The following is a 22,490-nucleotide window of genomic DNA, read 5'->3' on the forward strand; positions in this document are numbered from 1 at the left end:
CCTCTGGCTATGCCAACTGAACCTGAGCTTGGCAGGAGGGCCCAGCAAAGGCATTCTGGACCCACCAAAATGGAAACGAGGCCTTCCCGAAGCCAGCTCAGGGCTCTGGCCTCTTCCTCCTCACTCCTTTTCACACAGAGAGCAGTTTGCTCCAAGTTAGACTTTAAATGCCACTTTGGCTGCTGATGAAATAGGAGCTCAGAGACCCTTAAAAGTGGCATTTACTTGGCAATAAACTGTTTCAGAAGGTGGACTTTAAAAACCTACTTAGCAGACCGACAGAAGTCTCCCTACTCTGTGGTCCACTCAATGACTGTCTTGTGTGTATATTTTAGAAGTGTCACATGGCTGGTGAGGTGGCTTAGTGGGTGTTCCAGTTTGCTTTCTGATGCTGTGATGAAAACCATGACCAAAGCAAGAAGAAAAGGATTTGCTTGGTTTGCAAGTCCCAGGTCACAGTTCCGTCACAGAGGGAAGTCAGGATAGGAACTCCAGGCAGAAATTGAGGCAGAGGGCTAGAGAAATGCTGTTTACTGGCTTACTCTCTGTGCCTTGCTCAGTTTGCTTTTTTACGCCTCCCAGGACCACATGCCCAGGGGTGGCACCACCCCCAGTGGGCTGGACACTCCCATATCAGTCATTAATCAAGAAAATGCCACACAGATTTGCCAAAAGACCAATCCTATTTTTCATTTTTATTTTTTCCAGTTGAGGTGTCCTCTCTCCAAATGAGAGAACTTTTCTTTCCCAAACTCCAGTTTGTGTCAAATTGACCAAAAATTACTGGCACAGTGGGTAAAAGTACTTGCTTCCAAGCCTGCTGACACGATTTGATCCCAGGCATCCACATGGTGGAAGGAGACAGACACTCTTTAGGTTGTTCTTTGACCTCTACATATTTGCTGTCAAGATACACACACAGACACACACACACACACACACACACAGACACACACACACCACACACCCATGAACATACATTCACATGCATGTACACAGGTGCACACAAAATGAAAATTAAAAGGTTAAACTTTTTTTTTTTTTTTTTTTTTTTTTGAGATAGGGTTTCTCTGTATAGCTTTGGAGCCTGTCCTGGAAATCACTCTGTAGACCAGGCTGGCCTCGAACTTACAGAAATCCACCTGTCTCTGCCTTCTAGGTGTTGGGATTAAAGGTGTGTACCGCCAATGCCCAGCAAAAGGTTAAACTCTTTCTTATCTTCAAATGCTTGTCCCAGTATTTTGCACTTAGTTGGAGCCCTAACATTTTGAAGTTAATCAGTGAAAAACAAGACAAAATAAAAATAGACAAGAAACTCTGGCTAGAATTCGATGAAGATTTTAGTTTGATTTAGTTATTTCATGTTGGAGACTTTCAAAGAATTATATAATTAAAAAGAACTACAAAATTTCTTTTTTTTTTCAAAATTTATTTTCTGAGTGTAAAATGTGGTTGCAAAACCAGAATAGGCCCTTTGAGTTCACAGCTCCAGGGATCTTAGAAATGCTTCAAGAATCTTTGGTTCCTAAACCTCAGACAAAACACATCTTTGCTGTGGCCTCAGAGGGAAAGTTTGGGGATCAGCATCCTTGTATTACATTATCTAAGAGGCATGGGCCCTCCAGGCTGAACTGATTTCATGCAGGTCAAACCCTGCCAGAAAGGCCTTGGCACCACAATGCTGGAATCGTAAACCCTACCATGAAGTAATAGGTCTGTGTAAAGTGATCACAATCAGACAGGAATTATAACCCCAAACTCAAAGGAGAGCCAGGGTGGGGACCGGGGCACTGAGCTCTCCTACATCGGAGGAAAACTGCAAACAGGTTGAGATGCTGCCATGTTTTGGTCCGTCTCTGAACTTTTAAAAATTTTGCATCTTAATCACTTAAAACTGCGTTTGGGAAAGGCAGATGAATGGCATCTTCTCCGTTAGTATAGATAACAACATGCTCTCCTATGATGGGGAGATGAGGTTTTGGCCACCAACTTGGGGTGGCCTTGAAGGATAACCAGTCTTTTGGTGTGCAGCCTAGAACTAGGGATCCTGATTGGTTTTCCTCTCTTACCCCCTTTTCAAAAATCATCTATTTTCTTTTCTTTTTTTCTTTTAGCGTGCACTTTGTGTACGTGTGTGTGTGTGTGTGTGTGTGTGTGTGTGTGTGTGTGTGTGTGTGTACGTGCGTGCGTGTGCTTAAGCATTTTACCTCAGGCATCTTCCCTGATTACTCTCCACTTTCTACAGTGAGGCAGGGTTTCTCACTTGAACGTCACTGATCCCGCTAGCTTGGGATTACATGTGGGCTTCCACATCCACCCATCATTTTTGTGGGTACTGGAGATCTGAACTGTGGTCCTCACACTTGCATGGCAAGCATTGTACCTATTGATACATCTCCATAGCTACCCTTTGCCACTTTTAAAGTAATTAGAGACCATTCCAGATGACTCTGGGTGAAGATGCTTGCTGCCAGGTCTGACCTGTGTTCATCCAGAAAGCCCACATGATCGAAGGAGACAACCAACTCCCACAGGTTGTCCTCTGACCTCCACATGTGTTCTGTGGAGCGTGTGTATACCCACACCACTTCCCATGCATCACACACACACACACACACACACACACGCACACACGCATACACACACACACACGCACACACGCATACATACTCGTGCATGCGCATACACATAAATAAATGAAAATGTAAAAGTAGGGCAGATTTTATACACAGTGACAGATGCCCATCTAACTGTGTATACCTGTATACATACGCCATAATGCTGTGAATTGATGCCATGGATACAAAGTGTGTCCCCCAAAAGCTTGTGTTGATCTTGGTCCTCATTGTAAGCAGTGTTCAGAGGTGAGACTTTTGAAAGATGCTTAGATTATAAAAATATTAACTTCAAAAAAAATATTAACTTCACCTGCAGGTTAGCCCATTGATGAGTTTCTGGCACATTAGGCTCTCTGAAGGCAGGGCCAATTTGAAGGAAGGTCATTATGGGTGCACCTTTAAGGGGTGTATCTTGTTGCTTTTCTCTCTGTTTCCTGTCTACTGTGAGGTAAGCAGCTTTCCTTTGATGCTTTGGCCTAGTGAAAAACCCAAGTAAGCCAGGGAGCCAGATGACCATGGACCAAAACCTCTGAAAGCAAGAGCCCAAATAAGCCATTCCTCATTAAGTTGTCTACCTTGGATATTTTGTCACAGCAACAAAAAGCTAGTGAATGCAACTAATATTAGCTGGTTTCCAGTTCTTAAGCCAACTCTATATTCCTAAATAAGCCCAGTCAGTCATGGTATTGTATATGCATAAATACTTGTGTGTTTATCATATACATACACATATATTATTGGGTTTTATTTGCTAGGGTTTTGCTTAAAATTCCTTTTCTTGTAAAGCAGGTGTCAAGGTTTGGCTTAAGGGTTTTGCTGGTTATGTGAAACCAGCTTGGGATGAGTCTCTTGTGTTTTCAAAAGGGCTTCCTAAGGTTGGTGCTGCTCCTTTATTGCCTGATTAAATTTACCTGCAAAACTATTCAGCATGACCAATGTTTCTAAAAGTAGTTCCCTGTATTTTTTCTAAAGGTTTTTATTGTTTTGGGGGTCTTACATTTAGGTCTTGGAGCCATTTGAAGTTAACTTTTGTATGTAATTTTAAGTAAGAGTCCAACTTAATTCTGAGCCTTCTCTCTAGCTCACACTGTTGCATTTAATATTCATCATCATCACCGTCATCATCATCATCATCATCATATTTGGTTTTTGAGATAGGGTTTCTCTGTATAACAGCCCTGGCTATTTTGGAAATTGTTTGAATTCACAGAGATCAGGATCCACCTGCCTCTGCCTCCTGTGGGCTGGGATTAAAGGCGTGCGCCACCACACCTGGCTATTTTATTATTTTTAGTTATATGTGTGTATGTGTGCTGTGTGCGGATATATGTGTGTGAGTGTAGGTGCTCATGGGAGCCTGAGTTGTCAGATCCCTGTGGAGCTGGAGTTACTGGCAGTTGTGAGCCACCCTGTGTAGGTTCTGGGAACTGAACTGGAATCTTCTACAAGAGCAGCATGGGCTCATAAACCACTAAGCTACCTCTCTAGCACCCCTCCTCCCTACTGTTGTATTTTTAAATGTTGGTTTTCTGCTCCTGCACCTGGAACAATGGAATTTTTCTATGGCATTTACTGTGAGACCTGCCTGAGCTCCTGGAGTCAAAATTCACAAAAAGCAGGCGGTATCCAAGTTAAAGTTATAGCTTAGTGGTACAACGCTTTCACCTGTGCTTGATGCTCTAGATCCAGTGATGGAGAGAGAATAACAACATCCACAAGGCATGGAGTACCAATGACAAGAGCCGCCCCCCCCCCCCCCCGCCCAACTTGTCCATCAAACAGTTCATTGTTCTCCCTTGCACTGTTCCAATAGAGGTCTCTGCTGTGGTAAATTACAGTTCTCTCAGCTCACCGCCTCAACATCAGGCAGGGGTTTGCCCCATTTGTGCACTTCTCAGAGCTAATGGAAATTGTTCTTTTTTTTTTTTTTTTTTTTTTTTTTTTTTTTTTTTTTTTTTACTATGTTACATTTTCTTCTGCGTTTGAGTGGAGTGGTGGTTTCCACACTGCCTTTGTGCCATGGTGGCAGCCAGAATCCTCCTGTGTAGTTGCTTAAAAATTATGTTTAAAAATTGAGCCCTGTTGGTGAAACACTGTAGAGACTGACTGTTGGGTGTTGGCTTTCATTAGCATGGGAAATCAATTACAGTTCACTCCCTTGCACTTGGGAAGGGTTTGTTTTACGTCCTTAGGATTTGCCTTTCAAATTTTGTCCTTCAGTTTAGAAAAGTCTCTAAGCCCCGTCTCTGATTTCTCTTCCTCACCTGAACTTTGGGGGATGTCAGTAGCAAATAAGAGGGGGATTTTTGTTTTTTTTATATCTTATTTTTTTCTTTTGGAAGAGGGTCTCATTTTGTAATTCAGGATAGTCTTGAACTATGTAGGCCAGGCTGGCTTTGGTCCTCCTGTTTCTGTCTGGAGTGCTGAGATTATAGGCTTGCCACCTTTTGCTCATTTCTGTCACTTAACGGTACTCCAGACTTTTCCTTCCATGTGGCCACAGAAGACTGCTATTTTGGTCTTCAGTTGCTGATGGGCTGTCTCTCGCTGTCTGGGCATACACTGTTTCAGGGGTCAGTCAAGGATTCACAGAATGAAGATTCTGAGGCTTGTACTCTGTGGCTGTCTTCCTCTTAGGATGTCACTTGTCAGTTTTCATCATTCATGGTGACCTCAAACTCTGACACCTTACACCACCTCAGCTTTACTCTGGAATTCTGCCTTCTCCACACTGCTTGTGTGGCATCCCTGTGGGGGAGGGTGGGGGCGGGAGGATGATACCACGGGAGGATGATACCACGGCAGGATTTTGGACCAGGTTTAATACTGTGTGGCTTTTTTCTTTGCAGGGTCGAGTCCCTTCCAGCCTCTGCCTGTCTTGCTTTTTCCACTACGGTGCTTTTATTGATTTGCTAAAATATGTCACCTAGAGCTCATTTTGCTAGCTAGAAGATGGCTAGTGTACTCTGCCTCGAGAGATTTATTATTACTGTGTGGGATGTGTATTTGCAGGTCTCTGTGTGTCATGGTATATATGTAGAGGCTAACTACACGTGTGGCCTCTGTACCATTCTTTGTGTGGGTTGTGGGGGTCTGACTTTTTTTTTTTTGCCTCATGTAGTAAGCATTATTTGTGTGTGTGCTGAACCATCCATCAGGTGTCTGGTGTTATTTTTTTTTTTTTAATGGTTTTTAAGATTCGGTCTCATGTAGTTCAGGCTGGCCTCAATTCACTTTGTAGCCAAGGCTGGTCTTGAACTCCTGATCTTCTTGTCTCCTTCTGGATTCCAGGCATGCTTTACCATGCCCCATCTTGGATGATATTGCTCCAGCTATCTTCAAGTGGCCTAGAACTCACAGAGATCTGTTTGCCTCTGGCTCCCACCTGGTGCTATTTAAGGCCCCGTGTCACCATACTCAATGGTTATTTAACTTTTATAAGTCACTCCCAGCTTTTGTTTGATTGACTGCCAAAGCTTGTGTAACTTCAAGTGCTCTTTGCTGGTGATGGAGAGACAAATTTTTTGTCAACTCTAGACAAAGACGGTAATTCCTAGTCTCTGCTGGACCCAAGTGTCTGTCATGGGAGGAGACCCCTAATGGAGGCTTTGATCTGCTGAAGGCTATGGCATCTACTCATTTTTCTCGAGAGTTCCCTTTTTATTTCCATCCATATTGGATGAGAAAGCTATGTCTGTGGAGTGCTAGCTTTGGTCCCTCTAGATTTTTTTTTTTCTTTCTAAGTTGAACTGTGGCATTGTGCTATCATCTTGAGGTGAGAACACACCACAGCTAATCACAGTTGTGTTATTCTGGTGTAAGGATATCCTCAGACTGGGCAAGGCTGTAGACACCTGTCATCCTGCAACTTGAGTGGCTGGCACTTGAGGTGATGTAACAACATCATCTTCAGCTCAGGGAAATTAACCATCTTGACATCCACCAAGCTCAGCAATCACCAGTGGAGAAATCAGCTTTCAAAAATGTCAGATTTAGGGACAGACAAGATGGCTTGTGGGTAAAAAGCTCTTGACACACAAACCCGAAAACTTGAGTTTGATTGCTTGAACTCACAGTGGAAGGAGAGAACTGAGTCCGAGAAGTTGTCCTCTGACTTCTGTGCGCCATGACACAGCTCCCCTCCCCAGTTACATTTCTGAAAACCTCAAGAGATTTACTCTCAGAGGCTAGAGATGCAAGACATTTAAACAGATGTCCACTGGTTGAGATGGAAGGCAAGTCCAAGGGGGCAGACCTAATCCCTCTGGACAAACAATCGTCACCAGAAAGACAGACTCCAATCTCAAGGTAATTTATTTGGCAGGGAAAAGCAATCTTCCAATACCCAGGACTGGTGTGTCTTTTGCAGCTCAGGGTGAAGGTTGGGTTTTAACAATTTGGCCATCCTTCCTGTAGGGGGAGCCAAAGCTTGTGATGGGAGCACGGGTCCTGAGCAACTCCACGCTTCCCCTCTCATTTTCAACCTGGAAGACGATGCTGCAGAAGCTGCGCCCCTACAGAGAGGAAGCCCCGAGTACCAGGCGGTGCTGCCAAAGGTCACCAGGGTTCTTGCAGATGTCCTTCAAGACATTGCTGATGACAACAGCTCCCGAGCGGACTACTCTCAGGACCCTTCGGTGACTCCCTGCTGTAGCCCCTCCCAAATTGCCTGCCGTTGCCAAACTGTGTGACAGGTCATTTTTCCCCTGAGGAAGACTATCTAGAAACTGTAGACAGGTAGGTTCACTTCCAAACTTCATGCTGGCCATGGATGTCTACTTTGGGAAGGGAGTTGCACAATGTGGTTTGGAAGGCATAGTCTTCCCTCTCCCTGTGTAGACTGCTCCTCTACATGCATGTTTGAGAAGCATCCAGCGCCCGTACAGTGGGCAAGGCATGATTAAGCACTAGTGGGCTGTGGAGTCTTGGCACAGGTCCAAGCCCCAGGTTTTTAGCTTGGGCAATGACTTAAATCCCAATTGCAGAGTTGATTTTGAAGGTTAACGTTAACACGTGACATTGCTGTGTATGTTCCCAGGACCAAGCAGGTCTTATTAGTTTCAGTTTCTACCTTGTCCCCAGTTTCACTGGTCCATTGGAGAGCAAACTCACTCTGACGGTCTGTAGCGCTCAGCCATCTTCAATACCCATACAAATGGTGGGGATCTTGCAAAATGCAGAATGGCCCAGAAGATCTGGACGAAGGTCTGGGAGACTACATTGTTGCTGTATTTCTTTGAGACACCTTGAATAACACAGAGCTAAAAGGAAGTTAGGTCTTCCCAGGCCCTGGAGCAGAAGAACTCATGGGCCCTCTCTCTTGTGAATGTCAAATGGGCAGACTATAAAGATTTAGGAGTTTAGGGCTGAAGAAATGGCCCATCAGTTAAGCGCACTGGATCTGGGTTCTGCTCCCAATGCCTACATGGTGGCTTAAACTGTAACACTAGCTCTAGAGGACCCATCACTCTCTTCTGGCCTCTGAGGATGCCAGACATGCACGTGGTGCATATACATACATATATGTAGGCAAAACACTCATATATTAAAAATCATCTTTTAAAATAAGATTTAAGATTTCCTCCAAGCCCCCACAACTTCCAAGAAATAAAACAAAAAACGTAAACAACTCACAAATGCATTGCCATGATTTTGTTTAATTAGTGTCCTAAATGGGACTCAAGGGTAATAAATGATTTATTCCAATCACTGCAAAAATACTTTGCCTGGCTAAAATAATTTCTCTCTCTTTATGTCTGTAATATACAAGAAACACAATTCAAAGAGATTTCCTACTAAGTACTTTCTTTTTTTTAAAACACAGCATACATTTAACAAGGATGCCCTTTTTAATATAAAATTCCGGTTATAGACCAATATGGTTAGTTAGCATTTACACTGTGGTTTGAAGGTATTTTAAATAGCATGACATGACCCCAACGTTCTCCTCACCCACCCAGTCCAGCCACGGCTGAGGGGACTGACCACGTTCTATGGCTCAGGCAGAGGCACCCGGGATTCCTGCCTCCCTTCCCTCTCTGCTCACACAACTGATTGCACTCCGTTTCTTCCACTGTCCTTGTTTTCTCCAAAACCACCCGACAGGGGGTGTCCTGACTTCTGGGGTGCGCTTCTTGTCAGGATTGCTTCGTTTTGCCCTTCTGACTTCCGCGGCACAAGATTATCTACCAAAATCAAAACAGAAGGGCCTTACTCTCCTCGGGAAGAGGCTGGGGGAGGCAGGCTGGGTTACCCACTGGTCTTTGCTGTGTGGGTCAGCAGGGGAGGCCAAATCTTTTGAAACTTTTATACATGACCACAGACTGACCCTCACACATGGCCATGGAAAAATCCACCCAACTTATGTAGGTGTGGACAACTGTGAACAGATCCTAACAATACTGTTTAGAAACTGCATGTGTCCACATGTATGCTTTGTATGTACATGTGGTGCTTTTTTCTAAAGGCTCATCCTACTTGTAAACATGGACTGCTAAAATGGCTGTAAAAAGAACACAACACGTCAGCATAGGCTCTTGGTCTGAGAAGCTGTTCTTTCTTTCACTCACTGGGTTAAGGGTAGTGTCACAGAGTACAGATTGCATGCTGGCTTGCTAATGAAGCAAAAGCTGCTGGCCTTCCTCAAAGCCTTTCCCAGGGCACCAGAGATGATAGGCTTGCTTTTCTCCTGCTGGTCTCCAAGCGAACTCAATCCCAAAGAGGAAAGTGACACTGGGAGGGAGGGCAGTGGCGGTCTACTTTGTAAAGGGAGCTAGTGATGACTCACAGGCTTAAGGCAGAGGCCCAGGGGCTGGAGGCTGACTCCACCAGTGAGCCCAATATTCCCACCAAAAAGGGAAGTGATTTTGCTAAGCTGAGACTCCACAGATCCTTTTGTAGTCTCGGAAGCTTCTAAAGAATGGTGAGAAAAAATGGGCATTCTGGGAAAGTATTTGCAAGAGGTGTGTGGTTCAGAATCAGCCAGGGAGAGGGGGCTTTCCTAGGAAGCCCAGTCCAACACTCAGGCTACAGGGGCATGACTGAGACGGCTGCACTGAACAGCAGCCCAGCAGCACTCTGGACTCTGCTCGTTGTGCCTGGAGACAGAGGAGCCTGCCTGCTGCTGACCCAGGACCTCAGCTGGAACATTGGCTCCTCTTCTCCATCGGCCTGCAGGCTGTGGAACAGTCTGGGCCTGGAGGCACCCATGACACCCAGCACCTGCAGGCACCCAGAGGCCACCACCATAGCTGGACTCTAACAGTTCAGGGAACTTGTTTACTGACAAACACTACTGGCAGGGAGAATTTGTGTATAAACTTTTTTTTTTTTTTTTTTTTTTGAGGTCATGGATGGACCCAGTGCCCATTCCCTGAGCTACCCACATCCCTAGCCTAGACAAGAATTCTAAATGCAGTTTAAGCCAACTTTCACAAATTTGCTCTTTAAGAGGAAGATGGGACAACTAGTTTGTATCCAATGTCCTAGCAGTGTTTAGGTGAGCATGCCTGCGACACATTTGAACGTTAGTAGTTTTGGGTGTGTGTGTGTGTATGGTGTGTATATGGGGGAGGCTGAGCATGGAACGCAGAGCTTCTTACATGCTAGGCCTATATACCATCATTAATCCACACCCCTCAACACAAGTTCCTAAATTAAGCATCCCTGATCCTCCTCCCCACCAGGAAAATGGCTTACTGGGGTTATTATTTTATACAGGGTTCCTTCAGCAAGAGACCACCTCCTACATGCCATTGTTCAAATTACTCTAATTCTGTAAGCACAGGAAGTTGCAAGTTCTGCTCTGATTACAGTGAAGACTAATTTGAGATGTATCAGTCTTCTACAGCAGCCTCAGATTTTTACCAAAATTGCTAAAACAGAACCAATCGAGCATCAGACCTAGGCAGACTAGGATGCTCTGGTCATGTTTGTCCCCATTGTCTGACCTAGAATGCTGTGGCTCTGGGGAGATGTAATGTCAGTTAAACAGTCAAATAACCACTAACTTTCAGAAGACATAAAATCTCCTTATAGTTCTAGGTGGCACTGTGGAAGCCCAAAGGTACCACTGGTTTAGGCAGTAGGCCAATGGCTGCCTTAAAATGCATAGTTTTTTTGTTTTGTTAAAAAAAACTACTCCTTCCTACCATTACTATATTAATGTCACTTGGTGGCAATATGTTTGTCAACTTGCTTATCCAAGTCCAAAAATGTAAATTTCAAACTGCAATCTACAAAGCCAATATGGAAGTCACATATACCTCCTATTCACACGAAAAGGGGGCCTCACCCTCTTCAGGGCCTACAGGAGCACTCCCTTCTATTCCCTAAGTCCTGATATGGCATTGTATCCATCTGAAACAATTTCAAGTTGCCTGTTGGGATTTGTTTGTTTGTTTGTTTGGGCCTTGGGTAGCCCAGGCTGGTCTTGAGCTCACTATGTAGCCAAGATGAGCCTGAATGTCTGATACTCCACTCCTGCCTCCATCTCCCAAGCACTAGAATCACAGGAGTGCACGACCACACTCAGTTTAATGTGCTGCTGGGAACTGAACCCCGGGCTTCCTACGTGGGCAAGCACTCTACGAACTGAGCCACGTCCCTAGCCACTAGTGTGTTTTCTAACGGAAATTCACAGGAGGGGTGCACACTGCTTGAAGATGTAGCAGCTAAGGAGGCCCTGACAGTCCCCAGGGTAGGGGGAGAGTCTTTCCTCCAGCCATTGGTAGAAGCCAAGTCCAGTGCTCAGCCACCCATGGTGTCTCTTACTACCAGCAAGCTGAAGTAGGTTGCTGGGAAGCCTTGCTGAAGGTGTCCAGGTGAGCTCATGCCACCCACACTGGCTTTATACATCTGGTTTCCTGGGGAGTGCCCGAAGCTCCTGGGGATGTTCAAGAGTGCAAAGCCAGAGCTGCAGGCAGGGCTCCTCCTGTAGCCAGCTCAGAGTCCCAGACATGACCTAGCCCCTTTAACTCAGTAACAAGTAACAGGCAGCATCCTACAAGGGCATTCCTAGGCACCTTGGAAAACCAGGCAGAAACCCCGACCTCACAAGCAGCAAAGGCAGTGTAGGCACAGAGGCAGAGGCAAGGAGTCTGGGCCTCTGGTGACCCAGGTTAGTATTTGGTTATGGTATTGCTATCAGGCTTCAAGCACCACACCAACTGGGGTCTGAAACTGCAAAGTGGGTGCCCTAGGACTCTGAGCATTTGAAAGAGGATTAGTGGTTAGGAGCTAGAGCACGGGGCAGTGACTTTGCCTCTTGTGGAGGCAAAGCTTGCTTTCTTCCAGGCACACAGATGGAGTAACTCTGTTAAGGGTTCCGAATGCTCACAGGGGGAAACTCATTCTCATCGTCAAGACACACTGGTCCCGTTGCAAACTCGTGTTCTGGAATAACTTCTCCTCGGAGTGCCCCACCGTCCTCAGAGTAACCTGGAAGCAAGAGTTAGAAATGAAACAGGTGGCTCCCCATGGTGGGTGGGCACTCCATGGTGGGTGCTGGAGGGCCAGGACCTGAGAAAAGGGGAAAATGGAAGCAATGGGGGATGCATCTCTGCTTTCCAAATAGAGGGTCGGCTCAGGTGATTCTAAATCCTCTCCTCAATCTAGCCCCTGAGCCCTGAGAGGCAGGCAGGTCTCATCCACTTCCCATCTGAAACTCGGGCTCTTTGGAACTCTTCAAGAAGCAAAGGGTTACTGCTTATTAACTGGTGCCTTTAGTCTCAGCACAGGGAGGCAGAGGCAGGTGGATCTTTGTGAGTTTGAGGCCAGTCTGGTCTACATCGTGAGACCCTGTCTTAAAGAAAGCAAACAAAAAGAAAGAAGGGAGGGAGGGGGAAAACAAACCTTGGGCTACACCCTCCAGTGCTAGTGACCTGAGGTTGAAGACTATTTCCAGGCCTCACAGTGAGGAAATAACACAGTGAACACGGACAGTGCTCAGCCTAAGATAACAGCATGAGGAGAAGGCAGCCCTGGGGGGGGGGACCCCACGGCCAGCCACTCACCTGGCACAGTGGAAGCTGCAGATGTGCTGGGCCTCGCTACAGTTGCTGCGTAAGATGGAGGTACCGAAGGTCTGAGGTCATTCTCTTTGTTCTCGTCTGTTGTTCCTGAGCTGAGCAAACTATTTGCAGCAATCAGAAAGGAAGAAGGATACAAGAAGTCAGCGCATCTCCAGAACACCTTCACGAGGAAAAGGGCGAGGCGGCTCGCACTTTGCTGTTTGAGAGTAAATTACAGACCTGACAGGACACTGTCAGATCAGCATGTACCCAAGTAGGTCAGCCATGCACCTTCAACATGATCCATCACTTATATGAGTAAGCGAAGCCCCGCCCTCCGCTCGTCTGGTGTTTTCAGGCCAGACATGCTCACAAGGTCTTGGGTGAGGTGCCGTGGCAGCTCAAGGTATCCAGTCCACCACTGGTCAGCCTGCACATGTCACAGAATCTTAGGAACTTTGACATATGACTCTGTGAACATTTTTGACTATTCACTGTGTTCTTCAGGGCTGTGCCAGGGGGATAGGCTAAACAGGGGACATCTCATTTGGGTTATTATGTTATGTGTCTGGGCGCTGTCCCAAAAGGAACAGACAGCAGGCAAGGGGGTAGCCAACAGACTGAGCTGAAGCAGAGCCTGCTCGGAGGCTTGCCATAGAGACTGCCGGGAGGGAGCAAGAACACTGGGGTGGGTCACTGTCCCCAACACGTTCCTGAACAGCTGTTTGGCAATTAGGATCTTCACCTGTGGGTTTTGATTAAGACACATTCCCCTCCATCCTGAGGGTCCAAATTGTAGATGTAAAGGTGTCCATCGGAGGAGGCCACTAGCAGCCGCGGCAGTTTCTGGATCCTAGGAGACAAGTGATGGATTGCTACAGATGTGGTGTCAGCTGGCAAAGCTTCACTCCCCCATTCCTGTCTCTAGCACTTCTGCCTTTGAAAAACCCTTAGCTCAGTGGCCCAGAGTTGGGACTTCTGGCCAGGCCTTTACATTCCTACCTGATCATCTACTTTCAGGATTATTTCTGGGTTTTGTATGGGATGGGACAAAATTATTGCATGTAGAAAACAGCACCTGTGGAAGGCTACTGGCAGCTTATTGGTGTCCCTAGATGGGATGAGGTCTCTATATTGTATGTGTCTCTGACTTCAAAGGTGATGGAAAATGGAACACTGTCTGGGTTTATAAACATGTGTGGTTTACTTGTACGCGCGTGAGCATGCATGCGGAGGGCGACCTGGGTTGTAGTTTCCAGGTTCTGTCCCCTTCTCTTGAGACAGAGCTTCTTACTGGCCTGGAACTCCTCGATTAGGCCAGAGAGCCCTAGGGCCCCGCCTGCCTCCACTGTCCTGCAGTGGGACGTCCTGCACACCCTTCCTCATCCAGTCTTTTTATGTGGGCTCTAGGGCTCAAACACCAGTCTTTCTGCTTCTGCAGCACGCATTTTACTGGCTGCACTATGTTCCTAGCCCCTAAAAATTATTCTTTTTATTGTCTTTTGAGATAGGATTTTGATGCTGTCTGGGCTGACACTGTATTTGCAGAGAGCCCCTGGCTAGGCCTCCTGAGTGCTGGGATTACAGATGTGTAACACCATACCCAGCTTATGGGTTTTGTTTGTTTTTGATTTTTTTAACAAATGCCCCTAAGCTTACTAAATTAAGACACCTGTCAGCCCCGTAGGCTATCAAGCTGGAACTCCATTCTTGTATCTTCCATAAACAGAGATTGTTTGTAAGGTACTGTCATTGGGACCGGGCTTTGATACTCACATTCCAACTCCCAGCTGCCCCCTGAGAAGCCACATTAAAACCAGCAGACGGGATTCTACTTGTCCTTCCTTGGGGCTCTCTTGTTTTTCTTTATTTCTATTGATGTGTCTGCCTGCTTGTCTGTATGTACACCACACACATGCAGTGCATGCAGAGGCCGGAAGAGGGCGTCACCCCCCACCCCCAAACTGAAGTTATAGGCAGCTGTGAGCCACCAGATGTGTGTGCTGGGAACTAAACCCTGGTCCTCTCACGAGCAGTAAGGGCTCGTAACCACTGAGCCATCTTCCCAGCCCTGTCTTTTTTTCTTTTCATAGTTAGGGACTTGGCATTTTGGGGGAAGTGCATCTGTGAGTTTGGTGGTACTGTACGTACGTGGACAGCGTACAGATGTTCTTCTGCCCAGAGAAGTTCAGGCGTCCTGTGGCGAAAGCCCTGTCCTGGTTCATCATGCCCGACACCTGGGCGGGGAGGTAGTTGGTAGCTGCCATGAACATCTTTCCCATGTAGCCACTCCAGGTGGAAGGCTCTTCTGGGCGGCTAGGGGAGGCAATGCAGAGGCAAGGGTGGGCCTGGGCTGTGGGCACAGGCACCTTGCCAGTGATTGCTGCAGTCCAGCCTGACCTCCGCAGGCAGACGTTGTGCCTGGGCACAATGTTCTGGCCACCCAGACATATTATCCCAGCAGTAACTAAAGATCATCAGGCCAGCATGTCCTTTGGAGGAACCACGGTAATCCTGTTAAGAGGTTCTCCGTGCTACTGCTTTCTTACATGAAGAGAATTTCTGACAAGTGGTCCGATTCCTGGATTTCCAAAAGAGGGCAAGCATAGAGATTCTGATGGAAAAGATAGGTGACCCTGTAAAATGAGCTCATAAGCCTGAAGGGGGTCAGAGAAGAACAGACAGATCCCGGTGAAGGCTTCCTGAGCCAGACTGAGTAGGAAGCAAGCCTCCAGGCAAGACATTCGGGGTGGTGTCTCAATACGGCTCTGCAGCCATGTGGTACCAAGCATCCACAATGCTCAGGTGCACCATGGGAACCTGGGAGGTAGCCTGTGCTCACTTGAACTTCATCTCAAGGCCATGAATGAGCAACACTGCTGACTTGGTATCCTATACCAAGGCCAGCACATTGAGGACTGGTGCCAGCAGGTGTGTTTTGGGAACACCTGCTATGAGGCCACTTGTCTGTGGGACCTGATCCTGGTGGGATACAAAGCTCGGAAGCATTGGGTCCGTTTCCGACTGTTACCAACTGGACATGTGGTCTTCAGACTAACTCTCTGGGCCTTGACATTCTTGACTGAAAGGGTCACTTTTAAGACACAACTGTACTGATGGCCCTAGAGCCTTGTGCTCAGTTAGGATCTATCAAGAGGAAGAAAATGAAGACTTTACATTTAAGGTTGGAACACAGAGCAGATGTATAAAGAGCAAAGCCACCAGAGTGGCTATGTACACAGTCCAGACAGGACCAACAGAGGACCACAGAGCAGAGAGAGGTGGGTGAGGGTCTTTTGCATCCTGTTTTCTGGTTCCTCATTTGGAATGCAGGAACACCCACTGAACCCTCCAGGAACTAAAGCAGGCAGCCACGCATGTGAGACTTGCATGGTTTCTTTAATGGTGGTGTCTCTGAGGTGGAGGGGTTTGGGGGGTTGTGGGGCAGTGGCTGCTGAACTCTGCAGGTAAGGAGGGGCTGAAATTTTATTATCAAGGGGATTGTGGTGTTTATATTGTTTATGACCTAATGAAGCCACTGAAGATCAGATAAGCAAAGCAGCCAGCCACCAAAGAGTTCTCACTCTACCGATGCTCAGACTGAAGTGGCGATCCACTGAACCTTAGATTACATCTCCAGACTGCTCTCCACCAAGCCTCAGAATCCTAGACTACTTTCTGAGACTGCACTGAGCTCCTTATATACTCTCCAGTGCTGGGATTAAAGGTGTGAGCTACGTTTTTCTTTTAGATTGATTCACTCTCATGTAGCCCTGGGTGGTCTTGAACTCACAGAGATCCATCTGCCTGTGTCTCCCGAGTCCTGAGATTAAAGGTGTGAGCCACCACTGCCCGGCTTCTATGGCTGTGGCTGGCTCTGCACTCTGATCTCCAGTGGTTTCATTAGATCCTAAACAATACATCAGGACAAAGGAGTCTGAGAATGAGGAGCCATGTCTAAAGGAGCACTTAGAGGAGATGGATCCAGCAAGAAGATGCAGCTGGGCAGCTGCTGTATGGCCGTTCCCTCTGCACTGAAATTCTCCCCAGGAGGGACAGGGGAGTGTGAGACTCTGGGGTGGGATGTGAATAAACCCTCACCTTCTGGAAGGCAAACTTGCAACATTTTGAAGGCCTTACAGAAGCACTAAACAACAGCTGGGGGAAGAGGCTTTGACGGGCCCAGTTGCCCCAAGGAGGTCTCTCTGGGGATACTGCTGTGTGAATCATCACTAGTTTGGTGGCCTTTTCACAACTGCATTTGAGCCATCTCTGCTCCTGTAAGTAATCTCTCACCCATACTCCTGTTAGCATCCCCAATACAAACTCACTGGCTCATCAAGTTGGATTATAGGGCAGTTGTTACTTCGGTTGTCATGGTTTCCCTTTCTGGAGGTGAGTAGATCTGTTCACACCACAACAGGTTAAAGAGAGAGCTGGGGAGAGTAAGGCTACACAGAAACATAATGAAGTTAAAGATGTGGACAAGGCAGCGGCCAGTGAGGCAGGACTAAGACAGAAATGGAAGCCATACTGTACCAGGCATCGCCACACCTCACAGACAAGTGGAGAACTCAAGATTCTGCCCCTGGCCACTGTTGGCCACTCACAAACAGCAGAGCTGGGAAATAGTGAGTTTCCTATCTTAAACATTGATGACTGATGGGAGGCGGGGCTTGGGAGGTTTGGCTCTGCTGCAATGATGATTGACATGTGGCGGGACTTGGGAGGACTGGCTCTGCTGCACGGATGACTGACGGGAGGCGGGGCTTGGAAGCACCAGCTGCAGCACCTCCGATGGTGAAAGGTTTGTAAGAGCTGGGCAGCCCTCTAGGGCCCAGGCTGTCACCACAGGCAGAAACTGCAAAAGCCACTGAAGACTTGGAGACTGTTAAACAGTCTAGAAAGCAGATGAAATACGAGGAAAGCATGCAGAATAAGAATCTTAGGCTTAACTTTGAAAACGTGTCATCTCTGGGCTCACGTTTTGAAGCTGGTGGCACCTTTAAGAGATGAGGACGGGGCTATGGGAAGTAGGTCACGGGGGTGGATCTCTGAAGGTCACATCTGTCCCTGGTCTGCAAAGCTGAGAAGAGCCACGGGTGCAAGCTCCATCCGTCCTAAACCCTGCCACACCTTCCCCACCATGATGGATTGAAATCCTCTGAAATGGTGAGACAAAACAAGTCTTTCCTCTCGTACTTTTGGGAGGTACGACGACCACAGAGATGAGACAGGAACTAATAGAAAGAATGTCAGGTTTTCCCACAGAGGGAACATGTTTGCCAACCTTCACAGACACTAAATATGCTATCATTCTGCTCGCTAACACAGCCACACCAGCTTAAGCATGCTGGTGTCTGTCAGGCACTCCACAAAATTCTTTCTATCAACAACAAACTTCCTGAATCCCCACATCAAGCCTAAGGTGCAAACACAATGGTTATGCTTGTCTTACATGTTAGGAAAGTGAGATTCAGAGAGATGGAACAAGCTTCCCAGAGTCTCAGAGCTGAAAAGGTGCTCAGTTGAGATGTAAACTCAGGATCGTACACCCCAATTTTTTGCTTTTGTGCAGGACACCCAAAAACGTTCTGCTAGTATAGACTCTACCACACTGACAACAGCACAGCAGCAAGGCCAAATTTAAAAAGTGAAGCTCCAGGCTGGGCAGTGGTGGCGTATTCCTTTAACCCCAGCACTTGGGAGGCAGAGGCAGGTGGATCTCTGAGTTTGAGGCCAGCCTGGTCTACAGAGCAAGTGCCAGGACAGCCTCCAAAGCCACAGAGAAACCCTGCCTCAAAAAAACAAACGAAGGTGAAGCTCCGATGCCTGCAGGCTAACCAGGACCTGTCCTGTCCCTTCAGTCTGGTAGGCACTCTGCACCCTGTATTGCACTTGCCTGTCAGTCGGGTGTTCCAGCTTGAAGATGTGCACGGTCTCCGTGTTGCTGGAGGCACACAGGAACTGCGAGTCCATACTGAACACTAGAGAGCTGATTGTCACATACCTGGAGACAGCAACACACAGGCCAATAAGCCAGAACAGCGAGGGTCGTCTCCTCACAGTTCTAAACACAGCTTATGAGGAAATGGAGGAAAGAAAAATGTGTCTTCAAGAGGCTTGAAACCCCTCCAACACTATGCTATTCATATTTAAAAAGCAACGTGGGAGAGATTCGGGGAGAGCCATGCATGGTCTTAGGCCTGGCCCGCTCTCACACATGTCTTAGCATGTGACATTTCCCAGCTGCTCTCAACAGATCCAGCTACAAAACTCACAGCCAAAAAGGTCCGAGTCACTGACATTTGATGTGGCCCTTTATTTTCCATTTGTGGAAGGAAGCAGAAATTGCTTCTGATTGTGACTCGCTGGCTCTCTGCTTTCTCCCATGCTGGCCTCCCACGGTGTATGAAAAGACCCTGACTACCGAACTCTACAATAAGTCTGCTTTGCCTTCTGTTTTTAGAATGCTCCCAGTGTAGCCCTGAGTCAATTACCTGGAAAGCACCTTAACCTCTAGGAGAGGAGGACACAGAACCTGCCTCCATCCTCTCCCTAGATGGCTGCCAGGAAGGCTTTAAGACCGGGGCTGACACTGAACACAGACCTTTTCATTCCTCGACGAAACTCATAGAGTTTTTGCCCGTCAGGTACAGAGAACACGCGGATGACCGTGCCCTGGAAGAGAAAGCGTGGGACTTTTCCCAACCACAGATGCTTCACACAGATATGTCCCTTCCCAGGGCACTTTGTTTACTGGTTTAGAACACCTGTCTCTGAGGAGGAAGCAAAAAGCACTGGGCACAGGGGCATTTTCATCTGGATAGGTGCCAAATAAGAACTCCTGGGACATGTGTTAAATTTTCATTCCCATCCTTACCCAAGTCTCTCTCAGTGTATGCGTGTGAGTGCGCGTGTGTGTGTGTGTGTGTGTAGTCACAAGCTGTTCTGATTTTCAGACTATTCTATTTCTGCTTATCAAAACACATCCACTTTGCATGGCATTTGAAACATTACTTGGTCACTTTCTCTCTTGATTCTGGTCAATAGTCTAATCTCTCTTCCCATCTGTGGACAACAGGTGCATGTAACGTCTCTCCTTATCTGGGAACTACAGGCATTTCTCAATAAGACCACAAGTTTTTATGCAAAGTGTCTTGTGTCTTGTGTAACGTCACTGTTTGATGTGACAAATTCATTGACAGACCACAGCAGGCGGGGCCCAGACAGTCTCACTCTGAAACCAGTTCTGAGCAGGCAGCCCTAGAGACCAGTCAGCCTTTACATCGCCATGACTGCTCCAGCAGCAATCTGGGCGCCTCAGCAGGCATCCTGCAAACCCCCAGACAGGAGGAGAAGCCAGAGGACACTCACTTTCTCAGAAGCACTTGCTAGTTTGGAGCCCGAGGAGTTGAAGGTGATGGCGGCCAGTGTTCCCTCGTGGGCAGCGATGGTGCACACTGTTTTCTGTCGATGTGGGGGAGAAGTGGAGATCGATGCTGGTGAAGAGGGAAGAGGAATCCCTTGCCCTGCCCCCTGCCCCCTGCCCCCTGCCCGCTCTGCATTTTCTCCCTGCTCCCCTGGGCCACTTGCATATAAGCCGGAAGCCCTCTTCTATGGAGCTCTATTATAGGATTCTCCCCTCAGACTCCTCTCCGTTTTGGTGACCAATGAGTTTAAAGTGGGCTGCTCACAGGGCATGGGCAGCTTAGCAGTGGTGACACTCACTACTAAAGAAAATGTCTATCCACATCCCAGCAAACTGGCTCTCATGAACCTCCCCTTCCATGACAAAATGTGACAGGCTCAATGTAGTGCAGGTGTCAGGGTGGCTGAGAACTTGAGGGTGTGACAGCCACGTTATGCCCAGGAGACAGCATTCTATAGCAAACCACCTTTCTTCCAGGTCTTATATCCTTCTTGTCCCATCATCTGTGACATTCCCCAAGCGCTCTCTCTCTCTCTCTCTCTCTCTCTCTCTCTCTCTCTCTCTCTGTGTGTGTGTGTGTGTGTGTGTGTGTGTGTGTGTGTGTGTGTTGGGGAGGGTTGGGGGGTGTCTCATATCTTTTCCTTTCCCTGCCTTTGGGAAGGTAGGTGGCCAGCTGTGTGCCTGATACAGGCTGTTAGGGGCTCTTTGTGCTTGCTTCTTCAGGGATTTCCCAGAGTGCCCCTGCTCTGCTCTATGATGCTCTATGAAGCTGCAGGGAGCAGAGGGCAGGGAATACAGGCTGTGAGCCATCTCATTGATTCCACTTCGGGCCGGTGTTCTGCCTTGTTCTGGCACCTGCCTCACAGTGGTGTTCACTGATACTGACTTTAAGCTTCAGCACAAATATCATTTGTTTTCCTTTGCCCAACTGCTGTGGCCAGAGAACTCCCCCACACAGCTCACCCCACTGCAACAGGGACTCCTTATCTAAGTCTATTCACCAGCTGGCCGGGGCAGGCGGGCTGGTGCACCAGGGACCGCAGTGATCTTACCAGGGAGTTTCCATCATAGAGAACAATCTCGCCTGTAGTCTGGCTTCCAGGATAGGCTAGGTAGGAGTTGGAATGATTGATAGAGAGGGCACATAGACCTGGAAAAGAACAAACAGGATGAGGAGACAAGAGCTTGGCTAGAAAGAGCACCTGAAAACCATGTGTCTGGAGTGCCACCTGCTGGCGAGGGGAGGAACATCTTTGAGTATTTTTGTAGACTATTCTAATTGAAGGTTTCTTAAATTGCACCTTGTCACCCACACAGGGAGTCATGTAACTGAATGGGAGGGGGGGCGGTCCGCAAAAATTTGGCAACAAGAAAAGGTTTCTGAATGCACAACAGGCAAAGATTAATTTGAAGTGACGCATGTAAGGAATCTGAGGTGACTATGCACCGACCAGGGTTGCATTTTATCGTCACTGCAGCCTTGGTTCTGAACACACAAAATGCACACACTTTCCCATGCATTCTATCACACCACATAGCACCGACACACAGCCTCTGAGCACCCTGGCTCAGTACCGTATGCCATGAACTGCAAGGATTTTACTGTAAACAAACTCTCCTGCTCTTACAGAAAAGTATCAGTTAACAGGAAATGCAAACATTTAATATTTTCCTACACTCCTCATAATGTTAACATCAAATTGGTATACCCTTATATTGTCTTGTGCTAGAACTGATGAATTCTGAAAAATATTTAAGATGATCTGCCTTGCAGTATCACCTGTTCAGCTGAGATTTAACTATTCATGTAAAAAGAAACAAGCCTGTCCATGTCAAATTTATGACCTATTATCTGTAAATGTTTGATATGCATACATATTTTTATACTTATCTGCTTGGGATCATGTAAAAATTTCTTCGGCCAGCTGGGTTGTGGTGTGCCCTCCTTTAATCCCAACACTCAGCAGGCAGAAGCAGGTGAATCTTTTGAGTTCGAGGGCCAGCCTGGCCTGCAGAGCAAATTCCAGGACAGCCAGGGATGTTACACAGAGAAACCCTATCTCAAAAAACCAAAGAAGAAAAAACCAAAACTTCTTGGGCCCAAAATGGGTTGCTAGTGGGAAAAGTTTCAGAAACCCTGTTCTGGTCAAAGGATTTGACTCAAGGAAATTTGCAGACTTCCCAACTTAACCCTGGCAGTGACCCCTCCACTGCTAAGCAACTAGACCTCAGAATATAAAGAATATTCCTCTCCACATTTTTCACCCCAAGGCATTGAAATAGCGGCTACCTCTCTTCCGATCCCATTACCCTCTAGAACTCCGTGAGAATGTACTCATAACTAAAACAGGGCTTCCCAGTGGGAGAGGTCAGTGTGCTTTAGGCTCTTCTGAGAGTGATTAAATACAGTTAGCTGGGAACTTCAGGATG

At 47.2% G+C, this 22,490-nt stretch overlaps 2 protein-coding genes across 12 annotated transcripts in view; one reads left to right on the forward strand and one right to left on the reverse strand.

The window, feature by feature from the left end:
* Arsg (arylsulfatase G) overlaps positions 1 to 8,336 on the forward strand; it is a 134,540-nt gene extending 126,204 nt beyond the window's left edge. For all 11 annotated transcript variants that reach the window (XM_027425812.2, XM_027425811.2, XM_027425814.2 and 8 more), the window contains one exon: positions 7,035 to 8,336. In XM_027425812.2, the coding sequence (XP_027281613.1) occupies positions 7,035 to 7,309 (275 nt within the window). In that variant the 3' untranslated portion in view covers positions 7,310 to 8,336. The remainder of the gene's footprint in view (positions 1 to 7,034) is intronic.
* Wipi1 (WD repeat domain, phosphoinositide interacting 1) overlaps positions 8,256 to 22,490 on the reverse strand; it is a 37,402-nt gene continuing 23,167 nt past the window's right edge. Inside the window, exons 5-13 of the mRNA XM_027425823.1 lie at positions 21,113 to 21,210; positions 20,006 to 20,098; positions 19,239 to 19,309; positions 18,531 to 18,638; positions 14,780 to 14,944; positions 13,374 to 13,481; positions 12,632 to 12,750; positions 11,956 to 12,056; positions 8,256 to 8,803 (exon numbers count right to left, since the gene is read on the reverse strand). Of these exons, the coding sequence (XP_027281624.1) occupies positions 8,756 to 8,803; positions 11,956 to 12,056; positions 12,632 to 12,750; positions 13,374 to 13,481; positions 14,780 to 14,944; positions 18,531 to 18,638; positions 19,239 to 19,309; positions 20,006 to 20,098; positions 21,113 to 21,210 (911 nt within the window). The 3' untranslated portion in view covers positions 8,256 to 8,755. The remainder of the gene's footprint in view (positions 8,804 to 11,955; positions 12,057 to 12,631; positions 12,751 to 13,373; positions 13,482 to 14,779; positions 14,945 to 18,530; positions 18,639 to 19,238; positions 19,310 to 20,005; positions 20,099 to 21,112; positions 21,211 to 22,490) is intronic.

This window comes from Cricetulus griseus, chromosome 7, assembly GCF_003668045.3.
Source record: "Cricetulus griseus strain 17A/GY chromosome 7, alternate assembly CriGri-PICRH-1.0, whole genome shotgun sequence".
In the NCBI taxonomy this organism is placed as follows: domain Eukaryota; kingdom Metazoa; phylum Chordata; class Mammalia; order Rodentia; family Cricetidae; genus Cricetulus; species Cricetulus griseus.